The sequence below is a fragment of the Bos indicus x Bos taurus genome, chromosome 8 (genome assembly GCF_003369695.1).
Source record: "Bos indicus x Bos taurus breed Angus x Brahman F1 hybrid chromosome 8, Bos_hybrid_MaternalHap_v2.0, whole genome shotgun sequence".
Taxonomy (NCBI): Eukaryota; Metazoa; Chordata; class Mammalia; order Artiodactyla; family Bovidae; genus Bos; species Bos indicus x Bos taurus.
This window is the reverse complement of record NC_040083.1, coordinates 59,083,197-59,107,924: the sequence shown is the minus strand read 5'-3', so window position 1 is coordinate 59,107,924 and position 24,728 is coordinate 59,083,197. Positions and strand designations below refer to the sequence as shown.

The 24,728-nt window shown below is 47.8% G+C and overlaps 2 protein-coding genes across 9 annotated transcripts; both read left to right on the top strand.

Annotated features, from left to right (window-relative positions):
• The first annotated feature begins 41 nt into the window (after window positions 1-41).
• Window positions 42-7,251, top strand: FANCG (FA complementation group G). Of its 8 annotated transcripts, none has more exons than XR_003512281.1 (14): window positions 42-1,881; window positions 2,071-2,161; window positions 2,630-2,761; window positions 2,983-3,185; window positions 3,685-3,820; window positions 3,999-4,129; window positions 4,226-4,372; window positions 4,499-4,650; window positions 5,022-5,088; window positions 5,361-5,650; window positions 5,803-5,849; window positions 6,017-6,172; window positions 6,661-6,752; window positions 6,881-7,251. XR_003512281.1 is itself a non-coding variant. In XM_027549568.1 (14 exons), exons 1-14 carry the CDS (start codon window positions 1,786-1,788, stop codon window positions 6,975-6,977), a joined length of 1,833 nt encoding a protein of 610 aa, XP_027405369.1. In that variant the 5' UTR covers window positions 42-1,785; the 3' UTR covers window positions 6,978-7,251. The 8 variants fall into 8 exon arrangements, 5 of the variants coding, with proteins under 5 accessions (XP_027405369.1, XP_027405367.1, XP_027405368.1 ...); XR_003512280.1 differs by having other exon boundaries at window positions 6,009-6,172; window positions 6,629-6,752; XM_027549568.1 differs by having other exon boundaries at window positions 3,999-4,093; window positions 6,629-6,752.
• Window positions 7,252-8,419: 1,168 nt separating this feature from the next.
• On the top strand, window positions 8,420-23,211 carry VCP (valosin containing protein). Its single transcript, XM_027549565.1, has 17 exons — window positions 8,420-8,757; window positions 12,530-12,641; window positions 12,827-12,999; window positions 14,081-14,223; window positions 14,795-14,925; window positions 15,603-15,734; window positions 17,042-17,144; window positions 17,766-17,899; window positions 17,978-18,113; window positions 18,496-18,608; window positions 19,028-19,192; window positions 19,283-19,405; window positions 19,653-19,865; window positions 20,062-20,370; window positions 20,645-20,800; window positions 22,233-22,387; window positions 22,539-23,211. Exons 1-17 carry the CDS (start codon window positions 8,741-8,743, stop codon window positions 22,642-22,644), a joined length of 2,421 nt encoding a protein of 806 aa, XP_027405366.1. The 5' UTR covers window positions 8,420-8,740; the 3' UTR covers window positions 22,645-23,211.
• The last annotated feature ends 1,517 nt before the right edge of the window (window positions 23,212-24,728 follow it).

Sequence of the window (24,728 nt, the reverse complement as noted above, 5' to 3'; positions counted from 1 at the left end):
CACCTGCCATTTCCCTTTGCCATGGGACGTATTTTACTAAATTCTTTTGCTTTGGCTGATAACAGAGCCGCATCATGGGGCACCGACTCACTATCTGAAGCCCCAGTAGTGCTGTGTCTCCTCCTCGACGTGTATTCTTACTTCAGAACACTCTGCCCTTCTCTCCTGTGGAGGCCTCCCTGGATCAGACCTACTTGCCCATCTAACACACCTTGTCCTGTTGATTATTCCTGACTTGGGGCCAAAACCGTATGAATCTGAAGATCCTAAGATGTCTCCAGTGCCCCTCTATGTTGTGTTGAAGTGCTGGCATGAAATCCTCATGGAAATGTCCACCAAAGTAATGGGAAGCAGTTTCTGAGGAGAAGGGTCAGGACTGGGGTTTGAAGTTTGAGGGTGCCCAGAACAGGAAGAGATGTGACCACTTGAAGAGATGAGGTATATGATTTGCAAATAATTTCTCCCACTTTGTGACTTTTCTTTGAATTTTCTTGTATTTATTTTCTATTGAGAAATCATCTCTGAATTTTTCCCCCCAGTTTTATTGAGATATAATTGACATCACTGTTTAAGGTGTACAGCATAATGGTTTGACTTACATCTTTGATGGTGTCTTTGTGGCAGAGAGGTTTTAATTTTAATCGAGTCCAGTTTATCCATTTTGAGTTGACTTTGTAGATGGCAAGGGTTGCAGTTTGTTTCTTCTTTGCATATGGAGCTCCAGTTCTGTTCCCTCCATTTGTTGAAAGGATTGGGCAGGTACATTTGAGCAGTGCAGGGTGCACAAGCATGGGGCTGCACTGCCAGCTAGTCGGACTGCATGCGGTTGAACAGACTGGTGAGCACGTTGGTGCTTCATGGTGATAGGATGTGCTGATTACCAAGGGTCTCCGTCTCCAGTCAGTTCTTATTTATTTATTTATTTATTTAACTTATGGCTATGCTAGGTCTTTGGTGCTGCACCTAAAATTTCTCTAGTTGACAGGAGCAGGGGCTACTACTCTTCCTTGTGGTGGGCTGGCTTCTCCTTGGGTGACTTCTCTTGTTGCAGCTGGCAGAATCAGTAGTTGTGGCTCCTAGGCTTAGTTGCCCCGAGGCATGTGGGGTCCTCCAACGTCAGGAATCGAACCGTGATCCCTGCAATGGGGATCTCAACCACTGGACCACCAGGAAGTCCTGGTCAGTTCTTTTTGAAGAGACTTCTGGAGCTGGAGTTTTCCTGGCGGCTCCCACTGGTACTACAACTCCCAGCATGCATAGGGCGGGTCAGCCTGCCGCGGCGGGGGAAGTTCCCGGCCGATGGGGGCCTTTAGCTGAGAGGGAAGGACTTCGCCGCGGGTTCCGGGTGTTGAGGTCAACTTCCCAAGGCTTTGGCAACCTCGATGGCTGAACAGCGGGACGGCGAGCCCTACGGCCTCCCCAGCCAGACACGCCTCCGATCTCTGGCCCGTCTCTGCCTCCCTTTCTGGTCTGGCCTCTTGTTTCTTCTTCCAATTTCCCGCGAAGAGTAAGTAACCCTGGAAGACGACCAACCGCCGCCTAGCATTTTGCCAACTGGGCCAACCAGAAGCGCGGGTAGAAAAGGCGGAGGTGGAATCCCCGCCAAGCAGGGGAGAGTTCGTTTCTCCCGGAAACGGTAGGCCGTCCTGATTGGAACCCCGCGAACAGCAAAGGATTCTTGGCCGGGGGCAGAAGTGCACGAACCCTTTCTTCCTTGCTCAGTGGGGGCTTAAGGCTTACCCTTCAGCAGCCCCCTTCAGGTGTCTGGCCCCAGCCTTGGCTATCATGGCTCACCAGACTCCTCTGGGCTCTTCAGCCTCACACGTCAGCTGCCTGGACCTGTGGAGGGAAAAGAATGACCAGCTAGTTCGACAGGCCAAGGTAACGCTGTTGCTGGGACCCTTGCTTTGCAACCCCCAGATACCAGGAAAAGGGTATGCAGTGGATTTACTCTGGCCAGTGGGTAGGGGCTGAGCTTGACCTCCCCTAAAGAACCAGAAATGGCTGGAGAATGAAACCCCTTGCCACAGCTGCAAGGAAAGTACTATTACCCCATCCTAAATTTGACAGGTTGCTCAGGACTCAAGTCTGCCTATGAGGCGACAGCAGTTGGCTCAGGATGCACTGGAAGGGCTCAGGGGACTCCTCTGTAGTCTGCGGGGTAAGTAGGGCCCTCCCCAGGATAGTCACTCCTGCCCTCCACATCCAGAGACCAGTTCCTGTTCTGCATGTCTAGAATTGAAGCGATTACTCAGGGGGTAAGTCCTGTTTAAGACACAGACAGGACTGGAATGGAATCATCATTGTACAATTGTACAGGTGAATCTCTCTCTTCCTTAGGCACACACACACATACATACATCGGCACACAGAAGCGTGTGAAGAAGTGATTTCCAAGACGGTCTATTTGGAAAACATTCTGGCTGTTCCATTACACACACACACACACACACACACACGGAAGCATTTGAGGAAACAGTTTCCAAGATGGCCTATTTGGAAAACATTGTGGCCGTTCTATAATCTACCAGAGTACCAGAATGGGTTCTTTATTGAGGACATTTTGGTTGGGGTGGAGTGATCTCTTTCACCTGAGAGTGGTCTGTGAGATCAGCATTTGTGGCTCCAGGGCTACCTGCGACTGTTTCTGTTCTGCCTTTGGAACTGACTGTCATCTGCAACTTTATCACCCTGAGGGCAAACCTGGCACAGGGTTTCACTGAGGACCTGGCACAGGATATCCAGCAGGGCCTAGAGAGAGGTAAGGGCCAGAGATTGCCTTCCGTGCCCCTGCCAGCCTCATTCTGGGCTTAAGTTCTTGCAGGGGGATAGGAACAACATAATCTGTCACCTCCCAGAGATGCCCTGATCCTCCATGTATTCCTCAGACCAGGAGCTCCTTTGTGACCTTTGGGCTCCTGCAGAGAAGGAAAGCTAGAGATGAGGTTGCACCTCAGCTCTATGTGTGTGTATACTCTACAGTGCTGGAGACGCAGGGGCAGCTGGAAGCCAGGCTGGAACATGGGCTCTGGGGGCTGTGGGACTCCACCCTCCGTGTTTCCTCCCTTCTGCCGGAGCTGCTCCCTGCCCTTCACCACCTTGCCGGCCTGCAGGCTGCCCTCTGGCTGACCACTAACCGTCTTGGGGACCTGACCTTGCTGCTGCAGACCCTGACTGTTAGCCAGGTAATTCAGATAGTGATCTGGATCTAAGGGTCTCTTTCCTCCTCCCACCCTTCCTAGCTGCAGTATCATTATTATGTGCTGGAAAGGCTGCTGGGTTGGTGTTCAGAAGACCCCGGTTCTCTCAGGACTCTTAAGTGACCTTGCTCTGATTTGTTCCTCATTGGAGGCATTTTCTTGGGAGCTTGATTATCTTGGGTAGAATTAGGGCTCTTGTGACCTTGCTGAAGTCACTTCCCTGCTTCAGTCTTTGTGTCAGTAACCCAAACATGGTCCCTGCTCTGTGTTCTTGTGGACTTATCCTGAGTGAGAAGGCTCATTAAGATTATCACTGCCCCAGGTTTTTATTCCTACCTGTATCCTTTCCCCTCAGCTATTAATCTCTTAGAAATGAGGGAACAAGAATCAAGAGGATCCTTGAGTTTAAAGTCCATTCGGGGCAGACTGAGATAGAGAGGGGGTAGTTAAAAGCCTGGAACCTCTCATCATCCTTCTTCCCCAGAGCAGAGCCTCTGAAGATATGCTGCTGCTTCTGAAAACTTGGAGACCCCCAGCTGAGGAGTCAGATGCTCCGCTGACCCTGCAGGATGCCCGAGGCTTGAGGGATGTCCTTCTGACAGCATTTGCCTATCGTCAAGGCCAGTTAACAATCTGACTTGTCCCTTCCTCTCCACTTCCTGTCTTAAGAAGTCCTCTGGGCTCATGTCTTTTCTGTCCTGTACCATTCAGCTTGGTGGAACTTCTCTGTGCTCTTCTTCCCCATCAGGCCCACTTGCCCTGTTGGCCTCTCTAAGCTCACAGCCTGCTTGCCCACAGGCCTCCAGGAGCTGATCACAGGGAGCTTGCCCAAGGCACTGAGCAGCCTGCATGAAGCGGCCTCAGGTCTGTGCCCACGGTCTCTGTTGGTCCAGGTATACACAGCCCTGGGGACCTGTCTTCGTAAGATGGTAAAGACCGTCCTAGCATGAGTTGGAGAAACCACAGTTTTCTACTTTGTGAGGGTAGCTGAGGCTTGTGTCCTTTGTGTCCTTTCTGCCCCCTAGGGCAGTCCACAGAGAGCTCTGCTCTACTTGGTTGCAGCCCTGAAAGAGGGATCGACCTGGGGTCCCCCGCTTCTGGAGGCCTCCAGGCTATATCAGCAACTGGGGAACATAGCAGCGGAGATTGAGAGTCTGGAGCTGCTGGTTGAGGTAAGGAACTATGCCAGGCGAAGATGCAGGTAATGCTGAGATGCTTGTGCTTGTGTGACTAGTCAAGGTTTAAGTAGAAGGATATATAGTTCCCGGAGATTATAGAAACTTTCTTCTTTTTGTTAGGCTTTGAGTATCACTCGTATCCCTGAAGCTCGTCAGCTTCTCATTGAGGTAGAGTTATTACTCCCACAACCTGACCCAGCCTCACCCCTTCACTGTGGCACACAGAGCCAGGCCAAGTACCTGCTAGCAAGCCGATGCCTACAGACAGGAAGGTGAGGTTCCATCTTGCTCACCTGAACTCCCCTTCCCACTTCTGATGGCACCCCTGTGGTGTGACTCTGCTTCTGTTCTTGCAAGTTGAGAGGATAAATAAATCAGGAGTGGGACACGGGTCCCCACTATCAGCTTCCTGCCTTGCTGCTGGACCTGAGCTGAGGACTCTTTTCCCCGTCACTAACCTCCTGTATCTTGAAAACTCTATAAAGTCTTCTCCCAGATCCAGTCTGTAAATAGTGTAGATCCATACTGAGCCAATGTTGGAGTCCCACACCTCACCCTTCCCTCACCCCAGGGCCCTTAGCTAAGAGCTTTTGGAGGGCCCTGCTATGGCCTAAAGTGAGGCTCGTGGGTTATGACTCTTCAGGGCAGCAGACGCTGCAGAACATTACCTGGACCTGCTCGCCCTGTTGCTGGATGGCTCAGAGCCAAAGGTGGGTATGCCACGTTTCTATGTAGTGGGGTGGGAGAGTTGGAGTTTCCTTTGGAGTAGAGCAGGAGTGCTTTTTTCTGACCTTTCCTCTGCTCTTTTTTTTGTCCATTCTGGGAGACCAGACTGGGAAGGTTCCCAGAGCAAGGGAGATCCAGGGCAGCAAGCAGTGGATGGTCCCTGCATGGTACTAGAGCCTGGTGATGATACTAGAGCCTTGGAGGTAGTGGTTCACGTCTCCTCAAGACACTGCATTGCATTCTCTTCCCACCGCAGTTCTCCCCACCACCTTGCCCTCCAGGGCCCTGTGTACCTGAGTTGTTTTTGGAGGCAGCAGCAGCGTTGATCCAGGCAGGCCGAGCCCAGGATGCTTTGACCGTATGTGAGGAGCTGCTTAGCCGTACATCATTTCTGCTTCCCAAGAGGCCTCGGCTGTGGGAAGATGCCAGAAGAAGAACCAAAGAGTCACCACACTGCTCACACTGGGTCTCTGCTACCCATCTGCTTCAGGGCCAAGCTTGGGTGCAACTGGGGGCCCAAAAGGAGGCAATTAGTGAATATAGCCGGTGAGTTCAGGAAGCCAACCAGGACCCTAGGGTAAATGTGGAGGGATAATTTTGTAACTGGGACCTGAGTTGGTAAGCTCTATTCTTAATCTACTCACCCCAGAGTTTCTGAGGTTAACTCTTCTTTACCCCTGCTCTCTATCCCACTTCAGGTGTCTTGAGCTGCTCTTCCGGGCCACACCTAAGGATAAAGAACAAGGTGAGCTAGACTTAGTTTTTCTGTGGTGGTGGTGGTTTCATTTCCATGTGTCCTAGCCCACCAAGAGATTTAAGAGAAAGGGACTCCAAACACAAGAGATACGGCATTGAGGTTTTGGGGACGGTCTGGCTGGAAACAAATGTCTTGATTTTTGGAGAGGTCCCCAGGTCCTGCTTCCAGCTGTGAGCAGGGGTGTACGTCAGATATGGCACTACAACAGCTTCAGACAGCTGCCCTCATTAGTCGTGGACTGGAATGGGTGGCCCTTGGCCAGGATACCAAAGCCCTACAGGACTTCCTTCTCAGTGTGCAGATGTGCCCAGGTATGTACATATGCAGGCATGAGCTATGCACAGATGTGTAAGGACAGAGAGGGCCATGGGGGAGGTACTTGGGGATTAGTGTAAGAGTGATGTTCTTTGATTGGAGGGGTGAATGGGGTTGTGCCTGTATATATGTAGGGATACATAACAGTTGTGCAGACATATGCAAGACATACAGGCATGTGTGAAGGCCTCCCGGGAGTTCTCTAGGCTTCCTAATGTCTTTAGACACAAAGACCGTACCTGTGCTGAGAGTATGTTGGGCAGGAGCAGGGTCAGCTGAGCCCTTTGTCCTGGGCAGGAAGTACCCAGGATTAGGCATTATTGGCAATGATGTATCCCTGACTCCATGTAGGCAAAACACATTACTGCTCTAGGCCTTAGTTTCCCCTTTTATAAAATGATGTTAAGTCTGTGTCAAGTTCTAAGGCCCTGTGCTCTGGGCTGGGGCTACAGGTAATCAAGATGCTTCCTATCACCTGCTTCAGACTCTGAGGAGGCTGGATCGGAGGGATGAGGCCACTGCTCTCTGGCGGAGGCTGGAGGCCCAAACTGAGTTGCCACAGGAGAATACTGCATGGTGAGGTTAAGGGGGCAGCTGGCTTCTAGAGTCCTTAGGCCTATTGGGGGTGGTGGTGAATCAAGGGAGTGAATGGCTATTCAGTCTTCTGCCTATCCTCCCTTAAACATCACCCTTTTTGCTTTCAGGTCCCTCCCCCTGTACTTAGAAACCTGTTTGGGCTGGATCCGTCCCCCTGACCGTGAAACCCTTTGTGAGGAATTTCAGACATCTGGAGACTCGTGACCTGTAGCTGCCATGTTTCAAAGAACCAGAACTGGGGCCTCAGTGGGCCATCTGTGGGAAGGGCTTTCTGCCATCCCATCCTTGGGAAATGTGGCTGGAGCTGATCATTCCAGTATATGTCTGGCATTGGAGAGGTTGATGGTAGTCCTGTAAAATTTGGTCTGGTTACTGCTATTCTGATTCCAGAGAAGTCCTGCTTCCACCAACAAGGCATTGACTTGCTCATATCCTGTTTCCCTTTTCATGTGTTGAGTAAAATTTCGTATCTATCTGTTGTCTGCCTACTACATATACTTGGGTGGGAAGGCTCACAGCTTAGCTTTCTGATTCAATTGAGTGCTGGATGTCCATGATACCCTCTCCCAACATCATCTACCTTATGAGCCTCGAGAAAGGGCTAAGGGAATCCTTACTCAAGAAGCAGTACCTTTAATCCTTGTTACCTGAAAGCAAAAATTCTTAGAGGAAAGAATTTCCCACCCCCACCCTAATCCCAAATTTGGATTTCCACTGTTTGAGTCAAATATGTCTGTGTCAATAGGGGGTGAAGGGTGAATGCAGTCAACGGACCCCCAAAGCTGCAGACTGAATAGTTAGGGCTACCTGGTGATCTGGACATGAACTTGAGCAAACTCTGGGAGATAGTAAAAGACAGGAAAGACTGGCGCACTGCAGTCTGTGGGGTTGCAGAGTCGGACACTACTTAGCAGTTTAACAGCAACAACCTGGCATTTTGGGCCCAAGGACTTCCAAGACTCAAAATTGTACTCAGTGTACAATTTTCTTGCTGCCTTGAGCTCTGTTGAATCTGCTGTGTGTTCTGTAGCTGCCTTTTGACTCCTTTCTGGACTTGAGTCTACTCCCTCCTTTAGCCATGAATATTAATAGCCAGTGGAAAGGAAGCATGTATCTCCAAGTCCCGAGAAACTGTAAAGCCTATGGGATTACGATTACCAAAGAGTGTAATGACGATAGGGTAGAGTGGATTAAGAGGGTGTTAGAGTCTAGAATAAAGGTGGCTGGAGCCGGCGTCCTGAAGGAGCAAGGAGAGGGGTTAGAGTGAATACTCAGGTTTTGGTAGAAGACGGGTGTGTAGTTTATCAATACAACTGGACTAGGCTAATATAAGGGTTCAATCCATTGTGCCAGGTTTTTCTAGTAGGGTAAACTCAGGAGCCAATGAACTGGAGCCAAGTGGGAGAGTCTGCCTCCCAGGGATAAAGGCTCTCCTTTCGCCAGTCGATCTGGCCCTGTTCTTTTCGTTGATTGGTCGGAAATCCCAATCCGTCGAGGAAGCGAAGCGTTGCGGCCAATTGACGTGGCGTTACTAGGCGTGTTGCGCCCCTGAGGCGGGAGCCAGGCCACAAACGAATTTCCTGATTGGCTCCGGTCCGCGGGTTGCTGGGGAGAGGCACGGAGAGGCGGGCGGGAGTCGCCAGGGCAGACGCTGATTGGCTGGGGTGAGAGCACCTCTCCTTCCGATGATTCGGCTCTTCTCCGCTCAGTCTTAGCGAAGCGTCTGCAGCCGTCGTTTGAGTCGTCGCCGCCGCTACCCCCCTCGCGGATCAGGCGCTAGCGTCGCCCGCCCGCTCGTCCACCGCCCTAGTGCCGCTGGGAGGAAACGAGAGGGAGGCCTGCGGGTTTGTCGCCGCCACTCGCCCCCCCTCCGGGAGAGCCGAGTCCCGGCCCAGTCGGTCGCCTGCCACCCCTCAGAGCCGTTACCCGCGGTCCGCCACAGCCGCCGGCTGGGAGAAGCGCGCGCCATGGCCTCCGGAGCTGAGTGAGTGTGTGCGCGCGCCCGTCCGCCCCTTGTGGGTGCGCGCACCGGGAGACCCACCGCCCTGGGTAGGCCCAGCCGGGCCTGGCTGTGGGCGCGTCTTGGAGGTGGAGACAGGGAACGAGGGAGAGGGAAGAAGAGGAAGGGGGCGAATGAGGAGCCGCGGACCCCACCGGGCCCAGCTGCGCACCCGCGCGCCCCCTAGGCGGGGCTTGCGTTGGGCCTGGGTCGGGGCCTGGGCCAGATCGTGCTGTGTCATGCAGGCCCGGGCCGGCCTGATTGGCTCCTTTGGAAGGGCCGTCCCGACCTAGTGAGTTCTGCGGGCTCACACTGACGGCGCAGAGCCCCGGGGCCTTGCGGCGCCCACCTGCGATCTGATCTGCCACCCGCTTTGGGCCTTTGGTCCCAGGAGAGCGCAGGCCCCGCGGCGGGCCCAACGCCCTAACTGGGCCCGGTGGGCGTGGACTTTGAGCCACGTGAAGGCCTTAGCCCGGAGACCGAGGCGGAGGCCGGAGCTGGGAAAGGCCTGGGAGCTCAGGGAAGCTCACGAAAGCCCTTTTAGAGCTGGGTTGGCGTGGCCAGTAGTTAAAGACCTGAGTGGTGAGAGGCTGTTGAGGAGAGGGCGGGCCCAGCCGTTCGGTTCTGGCCGCCTTCATATTAATAATACTTGAGGCCTGTTATTCATACGAGAAGGCTTTCGTCAGTTTTCCTTGATGTTGTGAAATGGGATTCTTTAGGTTCTTGATAAAATTCAAATCTCAGGTCGTTTTTTGTCGGCCTTTCTAGATTTCAGTCTTTGTGGTGTGAAGGTTAGAGTTCCCTTAAACTCACACATTCCTTTCCCTAAGCAGCAGTGTTGAGAAATCCTGGGCCCTCTGCTCAGGAAAGCATCAGATAAAACCTGACCACCTCTGCCCATTTTAGAATCAAGGGCTTTAGATACTAGGAGTATAAGGGGAGACACTGCCATCCTGTGGAAACCCTTCTATGCAAATCACTTTACTGACTTGAGAGTTTAGGTGGGGTTTTTTTTTTTTTTTTTGAGACGTGTTCCCTTTTTTCAAGTTTCTGAATTGAGATGAAGTATTACTCAGGTGCCTATTTAAAAGAACTACTTAATAATTAAAGTAGTCTCTTAGTCTTTAGTTGCCAAGACTGAAAGTAAAAATCCAGAATTCTTGAAACCTGGCATCATAAGAGTTTCTGATCTCTATGTCATTTTGATGACTCTTAACCTGAACTCTGTCCAAGTCTCCTGTGGCCCGTTGGGGTTCTGAAAAGGGCCTGAATCATGCCGAAGACCAGGAGGATGTCCCCCAAAACAGTTCTTCAGGACTGTTGGCCGGGGATCAAACTGAATTCCATCATGTAGAGATTACTTCCTTTGATCTCAGTAGATAGATGTGGAATTAAAGGTCTTTTAAGAGCATCCCACTCTTCTCCAGTGCCAGGGTCAGGAATGTAGGCCGAATGGAGATTTTCCTAGAATGCAGCTTTGGGGTTAAAATACAAAGTGATGGCTAGAGGCTCCTGATACTTTATTTTTGTCTAGCCCTAGTCCTATACATCAGACAGGAAGATGGGCAGCCCTTGAAGGATACTTTGATGCATAGGAGAGAGGGAGAATTGATGGATTTAAATTGCCCTCTCATATTGACCATGGTTGCTTTCCAGGATGTTTATCAGCATTGGAAGAGTATGCCTCTGCAGCATTGTGATCACCACCTTTGGGTTAAAAAGTTAGTCACTCAGTTGTGTCCGACTGTTTGTGACCCCATGGACTGTAGCCCACCAGGCTCCTCTGTCCGTAGAATTCTCCAGGCAAGAATACTGGATTGGGTTGCCATTTCCTTCTCCAGGGGATTTTTGGGTTGGGGGAGGCAAATTTAAGCTAAGAAAACTCCACTCTTGGAAATTAAAGGGAATGAATAAAGATCCAGGCTATGTGAGAGGGTCAGCAGAAAACTTACAACATTTTTAGATGAGTGGGATTTGTGTAATATTACTTTTGAATGTATTAGGACCAAAAGATGTAAAAAAAATCCTGTTAACTTCCTAGCTGTTATTCTAGAATACAGACATCTTTTTTTCTTGCAAATTGTGAAGATATTTCCAGTAGGAATACTATTTTGTCTTTTGTTGGCTGATAATTCCCAGATCCTAGAACAGTGCCTGGTGTATTTATGGAATTCTCCAGGCAAGAATACTGGAGTGGGTAGCCAGTCCCTTCTCCAGGGGATCTTCCCAACCCAGGGATCAAACCCAGGTCTCCCACATTGCAGGTAGGTTCTTTATCATCTGAGCCACCAGGGAAAAACATAATATATGCGTGCATGCTAAATTGTTTCAATCATGTCCAACTCTGTGCAACCCTATGGACCATAGTCTGCCAAACTCCTCTGTCCATGGAATTCTTCAGGCAAGAATACTGAAGAGTACGTGGCCATGTCCTCCTCCAGGGGATCTTCCTGACCCAGAGATCAAACCCGAGTCTCCTGCATCAGCAGACAGATTCTGACCCCTAGTGCCAGGAAGCTCACACACACACACAGACACACCCCTTGTTAATTTGTTGAGTGAAGAAATAATCCATGGGAAATGTTTCTTTTTATTTATTCCCTGGTGTTTTCCATTGTCTGGCCTCCTTATTTGGGTTAATGCCCATGTTTTCCTGAGCCTTACTAAGAGAAGGTAAGACCTTCTCTTTAAAGGGAGAGCCCGCAGAGAAATTGGTGTTGGGAAGTGGTTTAGGTAGTTTATTTAGATAGTTTATTTAGGTAGTTTAAACTGAGTTCAGACTCAGGCAACCTTGATTTAGACAAGAGGGATTTGGATTTGTCCCATGTCTCAGCATTTCTTGGTTTTAACTTTGAACCAACTCCATGGAGTTGTGTGTCTTTGCAGAGATAACCTTGAAACTCCATTTGAGCTTGAGCTTCTCTCTGGTGAAGATTCCAGATCTGATAGTGTTTTGTGTTCGCTTTTTTCAAATATAATGGTCTTTATGCTTTGCATTCCTGTGGTGTACAGAATGCTCTGGCGTTCAGCAGGTTTAGCCAGTAGAAAGGGTAATTCTAATGATTCTTCTTCATAGTTTCCAGGCTTACTTTGTGGGGCTTGGGGCCTCTCCAAGCCCCATGGGAGGTTGTCTTACTTACTGTAGGAAGGTCAGCAAAGAAAGAGCTTGCGCTGTGTTCTGCAATGCTAATCATACTAAACGTCAGATACCATATGCCAGACATTCATATATCACTTAAGACAGTCCATTTTGCATTCAACATCTCACTATTTTAAGATAGTAATCCTCTGTGATGAGTGCTACTGTAGTCCCCATTTTATATCAGCCTCCAGAGAGGTCAAATCACTTGCCCAAGATCACAGCTAAGTGGCAGGGTTGGAATTCAGACCCAACAGGTCTGACTGCAGAGCCCCTTCTCTTAATCACTATTCTGTACTGTCTAAGACTATTTCCATTTCTCTAATTACTGCTCAGCCTCCACTTTTATTTTGTTTTCTTAGTTTCCTGACCCTAGGCAAGATCACCTGGGGTCTTACAGCTGGGATACCAGTACTCGGAATACCAAGAGTTGCTGAAACAGGAATTGTAATATGTACTTGATAAGCATTCTTGATCTTGGCTTACTTTCTCTTTATTTGAGCTCTGTGTGGGGACAACTTCATCAATGTACTATTTCTTTCCCAAGTATGAGTTTTAGAGACTGGTGGGGACGTTCCTGGAATTTGTTTTGGAACTGACTTCTTTTTCTCTTTCTAGTTCAAAAGGCGATGATTTATCAACAGCCATTCTTAAACAGAAAAACCGTCCCAATCGGTTAATTGTTGATGAAGCCATCAATGAGGACAACAGTGTGGTATCCTTGTCCCAGGTAAGTTGGGTCCACAGTCCAATCTTTGCTTATTGCACTTAACCTGAGGGCTTTTCCCAGGTTTCTTTTCTCATTTTTCTTGCAGTGACCACAGATAGAATGGGGTTTACTGGGAATCCCAACCTCCAGGGCTGCTGCTTATCCCCTGGCCCAGTGACCCAAAGGCCTTAACCTTCTTTCCTCAGCCCAAGATGGATGAACTGCAGTTGTTCCGAGGTGACACAGTGTTGCTGAAAGGAAAGAAGAGGCGGGAAGCTGTGTGCATTGTGCTTTCTGATGACACATGTTCTGATGAGAAGATTCGAATGAATAGAGTTGTTCGGAATAACCTTCGCGTACACCTGGGGGATGTTATCAGGTGTGTGTGGAGTTCTTGGCCCCTCAGGGATGGGAGGCCAGAGACTGCCTGCTTTACAGGCAGTACCCCCATAAAGGCCTTGGCAACTGCAGATACTGGGAGCTTGCAGGCCATGGGAAGACTTAGGTTTCTAGGTTGTCTTTAGGTTTTGGGTCTGCCTCTGGGACTTCAAAATCTGCCTCTTCATGACCCTTGGGACAGGTTGGCATTTCTTGACTTTCTTGGTACCTTTATTTTTTTCTACCAGGGGTCACACCATAGACCTTGGTTTAGGATGCCATTTGAGGGCTGTATCTGCCAAATAAGCTTATAGCCTTGCATTGATGGCTTTTGTCGGGGCTAGAATGAGATGGGAGTATGGGCATGGAAGGTGGACTCGTAGCAGGTTTGTATAAAGATCCAAGCTAATCGAGGTGAGAGGCATAGTTTGAGCCAGGCCTTGGATAGTTCCAGTCTGAGTGATTAGACTTTAGGCAAGAGGTTTCTCCATCTTGAAGTCATCACTGGCCACTGCTACCCAACCATCTTGTCACCTGGCCAGGAACATCTCAGGTTTCTGATTCTTTTGGGGGGATTCTAGGTTTTATGGAGCCTTCTTCCTGAAAGTGCTTAGTCACTTTCTCAAGGTGCTCTGACCATCTGACCAAGATGATTTTTTCACTTGTATTTCTCTGACCCTGACACTTGTCAGACTAAGGTCCCCTTTTGTAATGTTGGGTTACCAGTAGTAACCAGAATGGGTTATCCTTGGATATGTCTCATTGAAGACCTTCCCTCTTGTGTCTTCGTGGGGATTCCAGATGTGTGGGTCTTTCTTTTGCCTCATTGATTGGGAGTGGGCAATCCCAGCAGCTTCTTCTAGAGGCTCCCCCTTCTATCACTCTACCCTGCGTATGACCTGTTCTGCTTGGCTGTTGCTTTGCCTTCACTCCCACCCTACCCTCTTGCCTCTCTTCACCTAAAGCCATCCCTGCCTTTTCTCTTTGGCTCGCCATCAGCTCTCTGTGCCAGGCCCTTTTGGATACCCAGAGCCTGGGGCTGCAGTGTGGTTGGTAATGTGGAGTCTGCTTGTCATTCTCAGTATCCAGCCATGCCCTGATGTGAAGTACGGCAAACGCATCCATGTACTACCCATCGATGACACAGTGGAAGGCATCACTGGCAATCTCTTTGAGGTTTACCTTAAGCCATACTTCCTGGAAGCTTATCGACCCATCCGGAAAGGTGAGAAATAATTCTAAGGACTGAACTCAAGGGCTATTGTTGTAGGGATACCCAAAAGTAAACCTTGGTCCATCTTTGTCTATTCTCATACATGTATGCATACATACACATTCCGCACATGTGTACTCTCTCCTTCCCTGCTTCCTTGCACTTCCCCTTTTTCCCATTCCCACTGCTTGTTCTAGTACAGTAAGCTATCTTCTCTTGTATCTCTGAAGGAAGAGGTGGGCAATTTGGGGTGTATCACAGTCCACAGTGTATTTAATACTTAGCACAGTTCTGCTGGTGGTGGTGGTTGTGCAAGCTTGGGTTATCTATACCTCAGAAGTCAAAAATCTTATGGGCTTCTTCCTGGCACATCAGGTTTTATTCACTGTCTTTTGAGGGGCAGAGAGACTTTTCACAATTTCGTTTTCTCTTTTTGCCTGATGCTTAATGATGCTGGATGGGAAGGAGAAAGGACAGTATCTAGTGAACTTGGCATTCTAGATCCCAGGTTCTGATGGGGAATTCTTAGCTTGGTCTGGTGATAGATAACCTCTGACTGCTCTTGTGCTGATTGCTCTCACAGGAGACATTTTCCTTGTCCGGGGTGGGATGCGTGCTGTAGAGTTCAAAGTAGTGGAGACAGATCCCAGTCCTTATTGCATTGTTGCACCAGACACAGTGATCCACTGTGAAGGGGAGCCAATCAAACGAGAGGTGAGTTCTCTTCCTGATCCCAGTATCCCACTTTGTGAGTGCTCAGCAGGGCAGTAGTGTGGTAGTTCCAAAGAATCCTCAGGCTTGATGGTTAAGCTACTTCCCAGAGGTGGAAAGCATGGCTATTCATTTCTGGACCTAGGTATTTTTTAGAAGTATCTGATATCAATAATCTTTAAAATCTAGATTGAGCCTAATGAGTCAAGTGGTTGAAATGATTTTTGAAGAAGTGATGCTAATGATGACATCCAGACCCCTGCCCATTTCCCACACTTTCTAGCTTCAGGTCTTAGGGGAACCCACTGCAATAAGACTAAGGACAATGTAATGAGGAAAGGCTATGCTAGAAATCTTTGCCATGGAATAAATAAACAAATATAAAGTAAAAGCAAAGATTGGAAATTCCCTGGCAGTCCAGTCATTAGGACTCTGCACTCTTACTGCTTAGGGTGCAGGTTTGATCCCTTTTGGGGAACTAAGATCCCACAAGCTGCGCAGCATGGCCATATAAATAAAGAAATTCTTGCCCTGGGGTTTTTTGAATTGTTCTTTGAGGCATGATCCCCTTAGAGGAGAATCTTCTCATACAGCAGATTCTCTATACCACCTTCAGAGAAACTCACCTTCTGCTGATCGCAGCATTCTTACCTTCTTTTCTTTTTCTCTTCCATCTTCAGGATGAGGAAGAGTCCTTGAATGAAGTGGGCTACGATGACATTGGTGGCTGCAGGAAACAATTAGCTCAGATAAAGGAGATGGTGGAGTTGCCCTTGAGACATCCTGCCCTCTTTAAGGCCATTGGTGTGAAGGTGAGTATTTTGGGCTCTGTTAGCCCAGAATACTTGTGGTGATTAACAACAACTCACTGTCTATCTGTGTTTCATATCTGTTTTCAGATATGTTTTCATATCTGTGTTTCATCATTGCCTTGGATTCGAGAGGAAGTACTATATTCAGGTTTATAAAACACTCTAAATTCGTTAAAGCTACTAATGGTCTAGAACAGAGTAGGCCATTTAAGTTCTCTGTTGAATTTTTTTTTCTTAATTACAGCCTTCAAAATGTAAAGACCATTCTTATCTAATGGGCCCTATAAATGGATCTAATGAACCCAATAAATACATAAATAGTCTGTTTTAAATATTTATTATTTAAAGTCTCACCATAGTTGCCAGCTTGTCTAGAATGTGTGTGTGTGAAGTCGCTCAGTCATGTCCAACTCTTTGCGACCCCGTGAACTGTAGCCTGCCAGGCTCCTCTGTCCATGGGATTCTCTAGGCAAGAGTACTGCAGTGGGTTGCCATTTCCTTTTCCAGGGGATCTTCCCAACCCAGGGATCGAACCCTGGTCTCCTGCATTGCAGGCAGACGCTTTATCCTCTGAGCCACCAGGGAAGCCAAGTGTTGCCCAATAGCAGTAAAGGAAATTTGCAGTGTTAAGGATCCTGAGTCCAGAATATTTGAGAACTGCTGGTCTAAAATGTAACATCTCAATTGTTCCTGTATCATAGGACACCCTGAAGATGAAGTTTCTATCTATCCCTTTCCCTAATATACGTTGTGTAAATAAATTTATCTTTTCTGGGGGTACTTTTCCATATCCTTCCAGTGGATGAAGCCAGAGAAAAGACAACTTCAAAGAGGAAAACTTGTGGCTGTTGGTAGGGGAAGGCATTCCCACATGATAATAAATCCTGGAGGGTTGTGATTATAGCAGTGAGTGAGCCTCTGGCCAACAGTCTTCAATGGTTGAGCTAGTCCTTGGCTCTTACCTGTCTAAAGTCATGCCCTTGGCCTAATGCCCTCTTACTTTTCCTAGATCCAAGATCTTCAGACTCACTCACACTAAGAGTTTCTTAGTGTGGTTTCTCTGCTCTCTGTCTCCTATTTTTTCATAAGTATTGTCAGCTTTCTGGCATTATTATCTCTGCTGCAAAGAGGAGTGAGTATGGTCTGAAGTAAAGTGTCTTCCTAGCAACTGCTGTTTGAGGGCTCATTCCGAGTTGAGCTCTAATTCTCATCCTGTTTAAATAGAGTCCTTCTTAGGCCATTTTAGGGTACCTGGGGTTTGGAGAAGATGAGAGTCTGAACCTAATCAACCCTCTACTGGTCCTCAGCCTCCTCGGGGAATCCTGCTCTATGGACCTCCTGGGACTGGGAAGACCTTGATTGCTCGAGCTGTGGCAAATGAGACTGGCGCCTTCTTCTTTTTGATCAATGGTAGGAGACTTGGTTCACTTTGTGTTTGGTTGGACTCCACTCTGAGCTAAGCATGACCCAGTCTCATGAGCAGGAGAAATCATGGACATGCTTATTTGTATACATAGCCTCATGTATACTTCAGTGTTTGTATTCTAAAGTCCATTGCAGACAGATAAAGAGCAACAGGAGGGTATGCTATTCTGGTGTCCCTTGATTTATCCTACCTTGAGAAAGAGCGTTAACAGGCTGAAGACATTAAAGAGGAGTGCTTACTTATTTGAGAGGGTTTGGGGAAAGACTGGCTGAGATCAACTATCTCTTTGAGAATGATATTTCACTGGTAGAGGTCCAACCGGTGCTCCTTCTGCTCTGGTCAGAGGTCCCACAGCATCTGCTGTCACCATCTTCATACCTTTCAGCTCAACTGAGATAAGTGTATTGAGCCCCTTGACTTCCTTTTATCCTGGCTTGGTGGCCACCCTGGGATAATTGTTGGTAGGGGCTGTGAGAAAGTAGGCAGATGTTACCACATTCTCACCCAGGACCTGTCTCTGAGCTAGACAGACAAGATATCTGAATACTTTTTGAGATTGAGGAAGGATGTATTTTTGTCACTTCATGCATTCTACTTGCTTTCAGGTCCTGAGATCATGAGCAAGTTGGCCGGTGAGTCTGAGAGCAACCTTCGTAAAGCCTTTGAAGAGGCTGAGAAGAATGCTCCTGCTATTATTTTCATTGATGAATTGGATGCCATTGCTCCCAAAAGAGAGAAAGTAGGAACTTAACCAAGGGGATAGTAGGGTTTTAAAAGGTCCTGACTTCACTTCTGACCGGACATTTTGTCCTGACAGACCCATGGGGAGGTGGAGCGGCGTATTGTATCACAGTTGTTGACCCTCATGGATGGCCTAAAGCAGAGAGCACATGTCATTGTTATGGCAGCAACCAACAGACCCAACAGCATTGACCCAGCCCTACGGCGATTTGGTAAGGACCCCAAATAACTCTTTTTGCTGTCTTTGCTCACGTGGAGATTATGTCTCCAGTGGGCTTAATCCTGTTGATCCCATATCTGTCCTTCATCTAAGTCACCTAATCCTGAGGATTTCTTTTTTTTTTTTTTTGAGGATTTCATGAAGCCCTTTGCAGTTAGGTAAAGAGTAAGGTCCTTTCTTTCCCTTATTCCTTGTCATGTCCAGGGTAACCACCCATCCTGGTTTGCCTGAGACTGAGGGATTTCCCAAGATATGGGGCTTTCAGTGCTAACACCAGACATTTCCTGGTCACAGTGTAATGGTTGGACGCCTTAGGCCTGGGCCCTTCTTCCCTATGCACCAGAAATGATCCCTGTCTATGCATCATATCACAGGTCGCTTTGACAGAGAGGTGGATATTGGAATCCCTGACGCTACAGGACGCTTGGAAATTCTTCAGATCCACACCAAGAACATGAAGCTGGCAGATGATGTGGACCTTGAACAGGTGGCATGTTGATGAGGGCTGGCCAAAAGTTCAGATGTCTTGTTTCCATACAGTTGAAGGGAACTGACTAGGGACAGAAGCTTCAGATGGGAGGCGATTGATTTTAATTCCTGGGCAGGGAAAGGGAAGTGATCTGAGATTGAATCCAGGAAACTAGGGTTGGCATTTTTCTTGGTTTACAGTGAATTAGGGTGAACCAGAATATTGGGGGCAGCTTTATTTCTAGGCCCCAAGTGCAGGCTTGAATACTTAAAGTCCAGCTAATGAAAGGGCTGCTGGTATGTGTTTAGGGAAATGGAGGACCCAGAGATAGGAGTCAGAGGAAGAGGGCAGGGTTCTGTTATCTAAGGCAGAATAGAGACATCTAAGCTAGGTCTCATTCTCAGAGACAGGAGAGTAAGTAGATCTTCTCTCTGCAGGTAGCCAATGAGACTCATGGGCATGTGGGAGCTGACTTAGCAGCCCTGTGCTCTGAGGCTGCTCTGCAAGCCATCCGTAAGAAGATGGACCTCATTGACCTAGAAGACGAGACCATTGATGCTGAGGTCATGAACTCCCTGGCAGTTACTATGGATGACTTCCGAGTAAGGGCCGCTCTCCCTTTCAGGTACATGCACATGCACTTTGAACTCTTTCCTGGCAATTCTCATCCCCAATTTTTCTTCCCTTTTTAGTGGGCCCTGAGCCAGAGCAACCCATCAGCACTGCGGGAAACTGTGGTAGAGGTGCCACAAGTGACCTGGGAGGACATTGGGGGCTTGGAGGATGTCAAACGTGAGCTTCAGGAGCTGGTCCAGGTAGGATGCTTGGTCCAGGGTGGGTCACTGTCTCAGCACATTGTCATTGAGCTGGTGGTATTGGGGTGTTGGCATATTGATTGCAGAAATTATGAGCATGATTCAGGAACCTGCTGTTCTGAGGTTGGAAGCACCAAGAAGCCTGTCGCCTTACACCATGAGATGGTGTGGGAGGATGCTTCTGTTAGGTTGAGTTTCTCTCAAACTGGGGGAGATATCCCCAAATCGTCTTTCTTTTTCCTCCTAGTATCCTGTGGAGCACCCAGACAAATTCCTCAAGTTTGGCATGACACCCTCCAAGGGAGTACTGTTCTATGGACCTCCTGGCTGTGGGAAAACCTTGCTGGCCAAAGCCATTGCTAATGAGTGCCAGGCCAACTTCATCTCCATCAAGGGTCCTGAGCTGCTCACCATGTGGTTTGGAGAGTCTGAGGCCAACGTGAGGGAAATCTTCGACAAGGTGAGCTACAAGTGCCTGGGCTATCAATTCACTTGCTTGAGAACAAGTTAGGGGTAGAGGCTGTTCTTTGGGAGATTAAGACCATCCCATTCTGGCAGCTCAGTTAGGGCAGTGAAGGTCACTTTATTTTCCATTTTTTCTCAGGTCTGAGGGACCCAGTTGTGCTAATGCTCAAGTCCATCTGTCCCTCTCACAGGCACGCCAAGCTGCCCCCTGTGTACTGTTCTTTGATGAGCTGGATTCGATTGCCAAGGCCCGTGGTGGCAACATTGGAGATGGTGGTGGGGCTGCCGACCGAGTCATCAACCAGATCCTGACAGAAATGGATGGCATGTCCACAAAGAAAAATGTATTTATCATTGGCGCTACCAACCGACCTGACATCATTGATCCTGCCATCCTGCGACCTGGCCGCCTTGATCAGCTCATCTATATCCCGCTTCCCGATGAGAAGTCCCGTGTTGCCATTCTCAAGGCCAACCTGCGCAAGTCCCCAGTTGCCAAGGCAGGTGCAAGGTCTTGGGTCACAGGGTCATGAATCTGCAGGCTGTGCGGAATGCTCCTTGGTTCCTGGACAAGGTTCCATTGGGGATTCCTGGGGTTATGGTTGAAAAGGAAGGATGGAAAATTTGAGGGTATTAAGATGATCTAGAATAAGGAATAAAACTGGTGGCAGAGATGGAACAAAGTGGAATTGGAAGTGCTTTGGTGGCTCAAAGATCAGTGTATCTCAGGGGAAAAGAGGCTAAAAGCTAAGGTAGCTCTGTTGCTTCTTTTAGGATGTGGATTTAGAGTTCCTGGCTAAAATGACTAATGGCTTCTCTGGAGCTGACTTGACCGAGATTTGCCAACGTGCTTGCAAGTTGGCCATTCGTGAATCGATCGAGAGTGAAATTAGGCGAGAACGGGAGCGGCAAACCAACCCGTCAGCAATGGTGAGTCTGCATCCTTAACCCAGATGTGCCCATCGTAGGGAGCCAGGGGACAGTCTCCACAGTGCCCTAGAGTGTAAGGTTTTGGAAAGTTCATCTATCAGATGTTTAGCATGCCATGGAAGAGAAAATGCTAAGTAGATAACCATGTCAATCAGGAATTACAAAGGCTGAGAAGAAATGAGCATAGAAACAAATAGAGCAGGGCTGAGAAGCTAGGATCTATGGACCTATTCCTGGTGTTTCATGGACCCCCTAATTCAGGGGGTTAGGCTGCCACAGGGATGAGATGGTGCAACAATGTAAGAGGAAGAAGACTGAAAGCTGAGCCATCAGGATACCTAAATGGTGTGAAAACCAAAGGAGGAGCGAAGACAACATCTGGTAGAGAAGAGTGTCACGGTTAACAGGGAGAGTCAATGCAAATCACAAAAGTGTAAGAAAAGTGTAAGTGTAATTCAAATGGAGAATTTGATATGTATGTGTTATAAGCTCAATAAAGATGGGGACTCTTGTTCTCTCACTTGTTTCCTTCTGTATCAGGGCACAGTGTTGGAAACTGACTTAATGAGCAAATAAGTAATTGGCTTTCTTTACCATTGGTGATGTTTCTTTCCCTCTTATAAAAGCTTATAAACTACAGTGATCCAAAGTCACAACAGTTGAGTGGCTTCTTAGTAGAAGAGATAGGGTGTGAGCCTGGGCTATAAAGAGAATCGAGGTTGGGTAGAAGAAGTAAGTCACCCAAGTAGATTGGTTGAGGAATAGAACTGCAGGAATTGGGAGAACCTGGATACATTAAAGAGGTTGTGTGTTACTGGAAGTGAGGCCTGTTGGTAAGGTGTAATTCAGTTGTGATAAGCACTGAGAGCCATTGACATTTTCTTTTTGAAAATAAAGGCTTATGGGGTATAATTTACATTTTGTAAAATTCACTATTTTTAGTATACTGTTTCCATGCTTTTTAACAAGTATGTTTTAAGTTCTGTAACTGCTACCACAGTTGAGATGGACAAATTTCTGTCATCCCAAAAAGTTCCCTTATGCCACCTTTTCCCCTTTCTTTGGCTGCAACGTGTGGATTCTTAGTTTCCCGATCAGAGATCAAACCCATGCCCCCTGCACTGGATGCTCAGAGTGTCAACTCCTGGACTGCCAGGGAAATCCCTCTCATGTCACTTTAATCAGCTTTTTATTCCCATCATAAGCTCTTGGTAGTGAAATCTGTCCCTACAGTTTTACCATTTCCAGAATACATTGGCAGGTTTTTAAGCAAGGCAGTGACTCAGTTTTAGGAATATTGGCCTGGCAGCATATTCAAGTTGGATAGCAGAGGCCCAATCTGCTGCTGCAATAATGGGGTCAGGAAGGCTAAGGAAGGAATCCAGGCAGAGCCTTAACCAGCCCTGGTGGTCTGTGTTTACCCATCCTACAGGAAGTAGAAGAGGATGATCCAGTGCCTGAGATCCGCCGAGATCACTTTGAGGAAGCTATGCGCTTTGCCCGCCGTTCTGTCAGTGATAATGACATCCGGAAGTATGAAATGTTTGCTCAGACCCTTCAGCAGAGTCGAGGCTTTGGCAGCTTCAGGTAACTAGGTTTCAGTGGGCTATTTTTAAGTCATCTTGGGGAACTATACAACCAAGGTAGTGGGAGCCCTAAGGATGCTAGAAGGGGTAATTGTGAAAATCATACACAAGCCCTATCCTAACCCTCTTTTTTGCCTCTGCTCTTAATACAGATTCCCTTCAGGAAACCAGGGTGGAGCTGGCCCCAGTCAGGGCAGTGGCGGTGGCACAGGTGGCAGTGTGTACACAGAAGATAATGATGATGACCTGTATGGCTAAGTGGTGGTGGCCAGAAAGCAGTGAGCTGGCCTGGCTGGACCTTGTTCCCTGAGGGTGGGGGCGCTCGCCCAGGAGGGACCAGGCGTGCGCCCACAGCCTGCTCCATTCCTCAGTCTGAACAGTTCAGCTACAGTCAGACTCTGGACAGGGGGTTACTGTTGCAAAAAAAAAAATTTAATACAAAAGCGATAAAATAAAAGCGATTTTCATTTGGGAGGCAGAGAGTGAATTACCAACAAGGAATTGGGCCTGGGGCCTATACCATTTCTGCTGTAGTTTAGAGCAGTGCAGGAGGAACCTCTGTGGGTGTGAACAAAGGCATTATCACCAGTCCCCACAGCAAAGCATCTGCACTTCACTCAATGCTGCCCAAGCCCTCCCTTTCCCCTACCCAACCTGGGCAGGAGGGTGAAGGGCTGCAGTTGCTGGGTGTTTATATAGAGAGTAGGTTGATTTTTATTTTACATGCTTTTGAGTTAATGTTGGAAAACTAATCACAAGCAGTTTCTAAACCAAAAACGACATATTGTAAAAGGACAATAAACGTTGGGTCAAAATGGAGCCTGAGTCCTGGCCCCTGTGCCTGCTTCTTTCCTGGGAAGGGCCTTGGGCTGCTCCTCACTGCCAAGGCACTCTTCCAAATGTGAAATACTAGAAGTGAGGTTGCACCCTCTTCCCCTCCTGATTAACATTGGTGTACTGCTACCTTGCCCAGTGTCTGTGGTTTCACTGGATAGGACTGCAGTGGAGGGCAGGGTGCAGCCTGATGGAACTTCAGAAGTGGTGAATGTGGCATCCTCTACCTATATTTGATGGGGATGGTGAGACTAGGCCTGTAGAGTCCCCTTTTCCTGACCAAGGCTGGGTTGGGGTATAGTCTCTGGAGATGGATGTTCTCTTGATGCATCTAGAAATTTTCATATATTCATGTTCTGGTTGAGGATCACTTACAATTATGTCCACCTTTATGTAATTTGTATTATAAAAACATAGCTTTTTTTCTAATATAAAATTCTAGTTTTGGATGTGTTTCTTTCTAAACTAAACATCCTCCCCTGCTCCTAGTTTTTCAGATGATTGCTTGCATAGTTTTGTCTAGGTATAGTGTGTCTTCTTTGTTCAACATGTACCAGCGTAATCACTTAGTATTTCTGGGATCGGTATCATGATGCCTTACTGAAGAGGAGTATGATGCAGAGAAAATAACCTGCTGAATCAAGCTAGTCATTCTAGTATTTACACCAGCCTCCAGTTTGACGTTTATAGGTAGGTAATCTGCAAGGACTCAAGATAGTTACGTAGACTGATTAAATTGGGGCATCTTGAACTCATGTGCTATGAAATAGATATTCTTACACTTTTGTGATTTGCATTGACTCTCCCTGTTAACCGTAACACTTTTCTCTACCAGATGTTGTCTTCGCTCCTCCTTTGGTTTTCACACCATTTAGGTATCCTGATGGCTCAGCTTTCAGTCTTCTTACTCTTACATTGTTGCACCATCTCATCCCTGTGGCAGCCTAACCTCAGTGAGACCAAAGGCAGGGTCTTCTGGAGAAAAGACATTTGATACCTCTGCATCAAGCTGTGGGAAGAGCGCGGATGGCAAGATCCCACAAAATACGTGAAGGGTACTAATAATACGTTACAGAAATTTATGTTAGAATGATTGTTTTGTACTCACTTATAACACACAGTATACCTATAGGGAAGGTGGTTGGAACTCTATAGACTCTTTAGGAAAAAACAAGAGCAGACTTGTGAGAGGCCTGGTTTTGCTTCTGACATGTGTGCTCATAGCAGTGTAGCATCAAACAGGCACTTAGCTCTTCTGGGGTCTCAAGATTTCTTTATCAAGTCTGATAAAATGATTGATGGTGCTTCGTAAACTGTAGAAGGCAGTGTGAGGGATGGTTTATTGTCAACATGCACCTGCAGAATTCTGTATAAACCAGTAGGTGAACTGTAAAGCAAGTCCCTCTTTTTCCCCACAAGTTTCTCAGGAAGAAATTGGAATGAGTCTTATAGCAGATCAAGTTCTATGATTAGAAGATGGGTTTCTAATCAAGAATATGGCATCAAAT

Excerpts from the sequence above, each read along its gene's own strand:
- FANCG (XM_027549566.1), top strand. The coding sequence starts at position 1,786 with ATGGCTCACCAGACTCCTCTGGGCTCTTCAGCCTCACACGTCAGCTGC. Across the intron at positions 3,186-3,684 it reads AGACCCTGACTGTTAGCCAG|AGCAGAGCCTCTGAAGATAT; the intron begins GTAATTCAGATA and ends CTTCTTCCCCAG. Across the intron at positions 3,821-3,998 it reads AGCATTTGCCTATCGTCAAG|GCCTCCAGGAGCTGATCACA; the intron begins GCCAGTTAACAA and ends GCTTGCCCACAG.
- VCP (XM_027549565.1), top strand. Across the intron at positions 19,193-19,282 it reads TTACTATGGATGACTTCCGA|TGGGCCCTGAGCCAGAGCAA; the intron begins GTAAGGGCCGCT and ends TTCCCTTTTTAG. Across the intron at positions 20,371-20,644 it reads GCAAGTCCCCAGTTGCCAAG|GATGTGGATTTAGAGTTCCT; the intron begins GCAGGTGCAAGG and ends TGCTTCTTTTAG.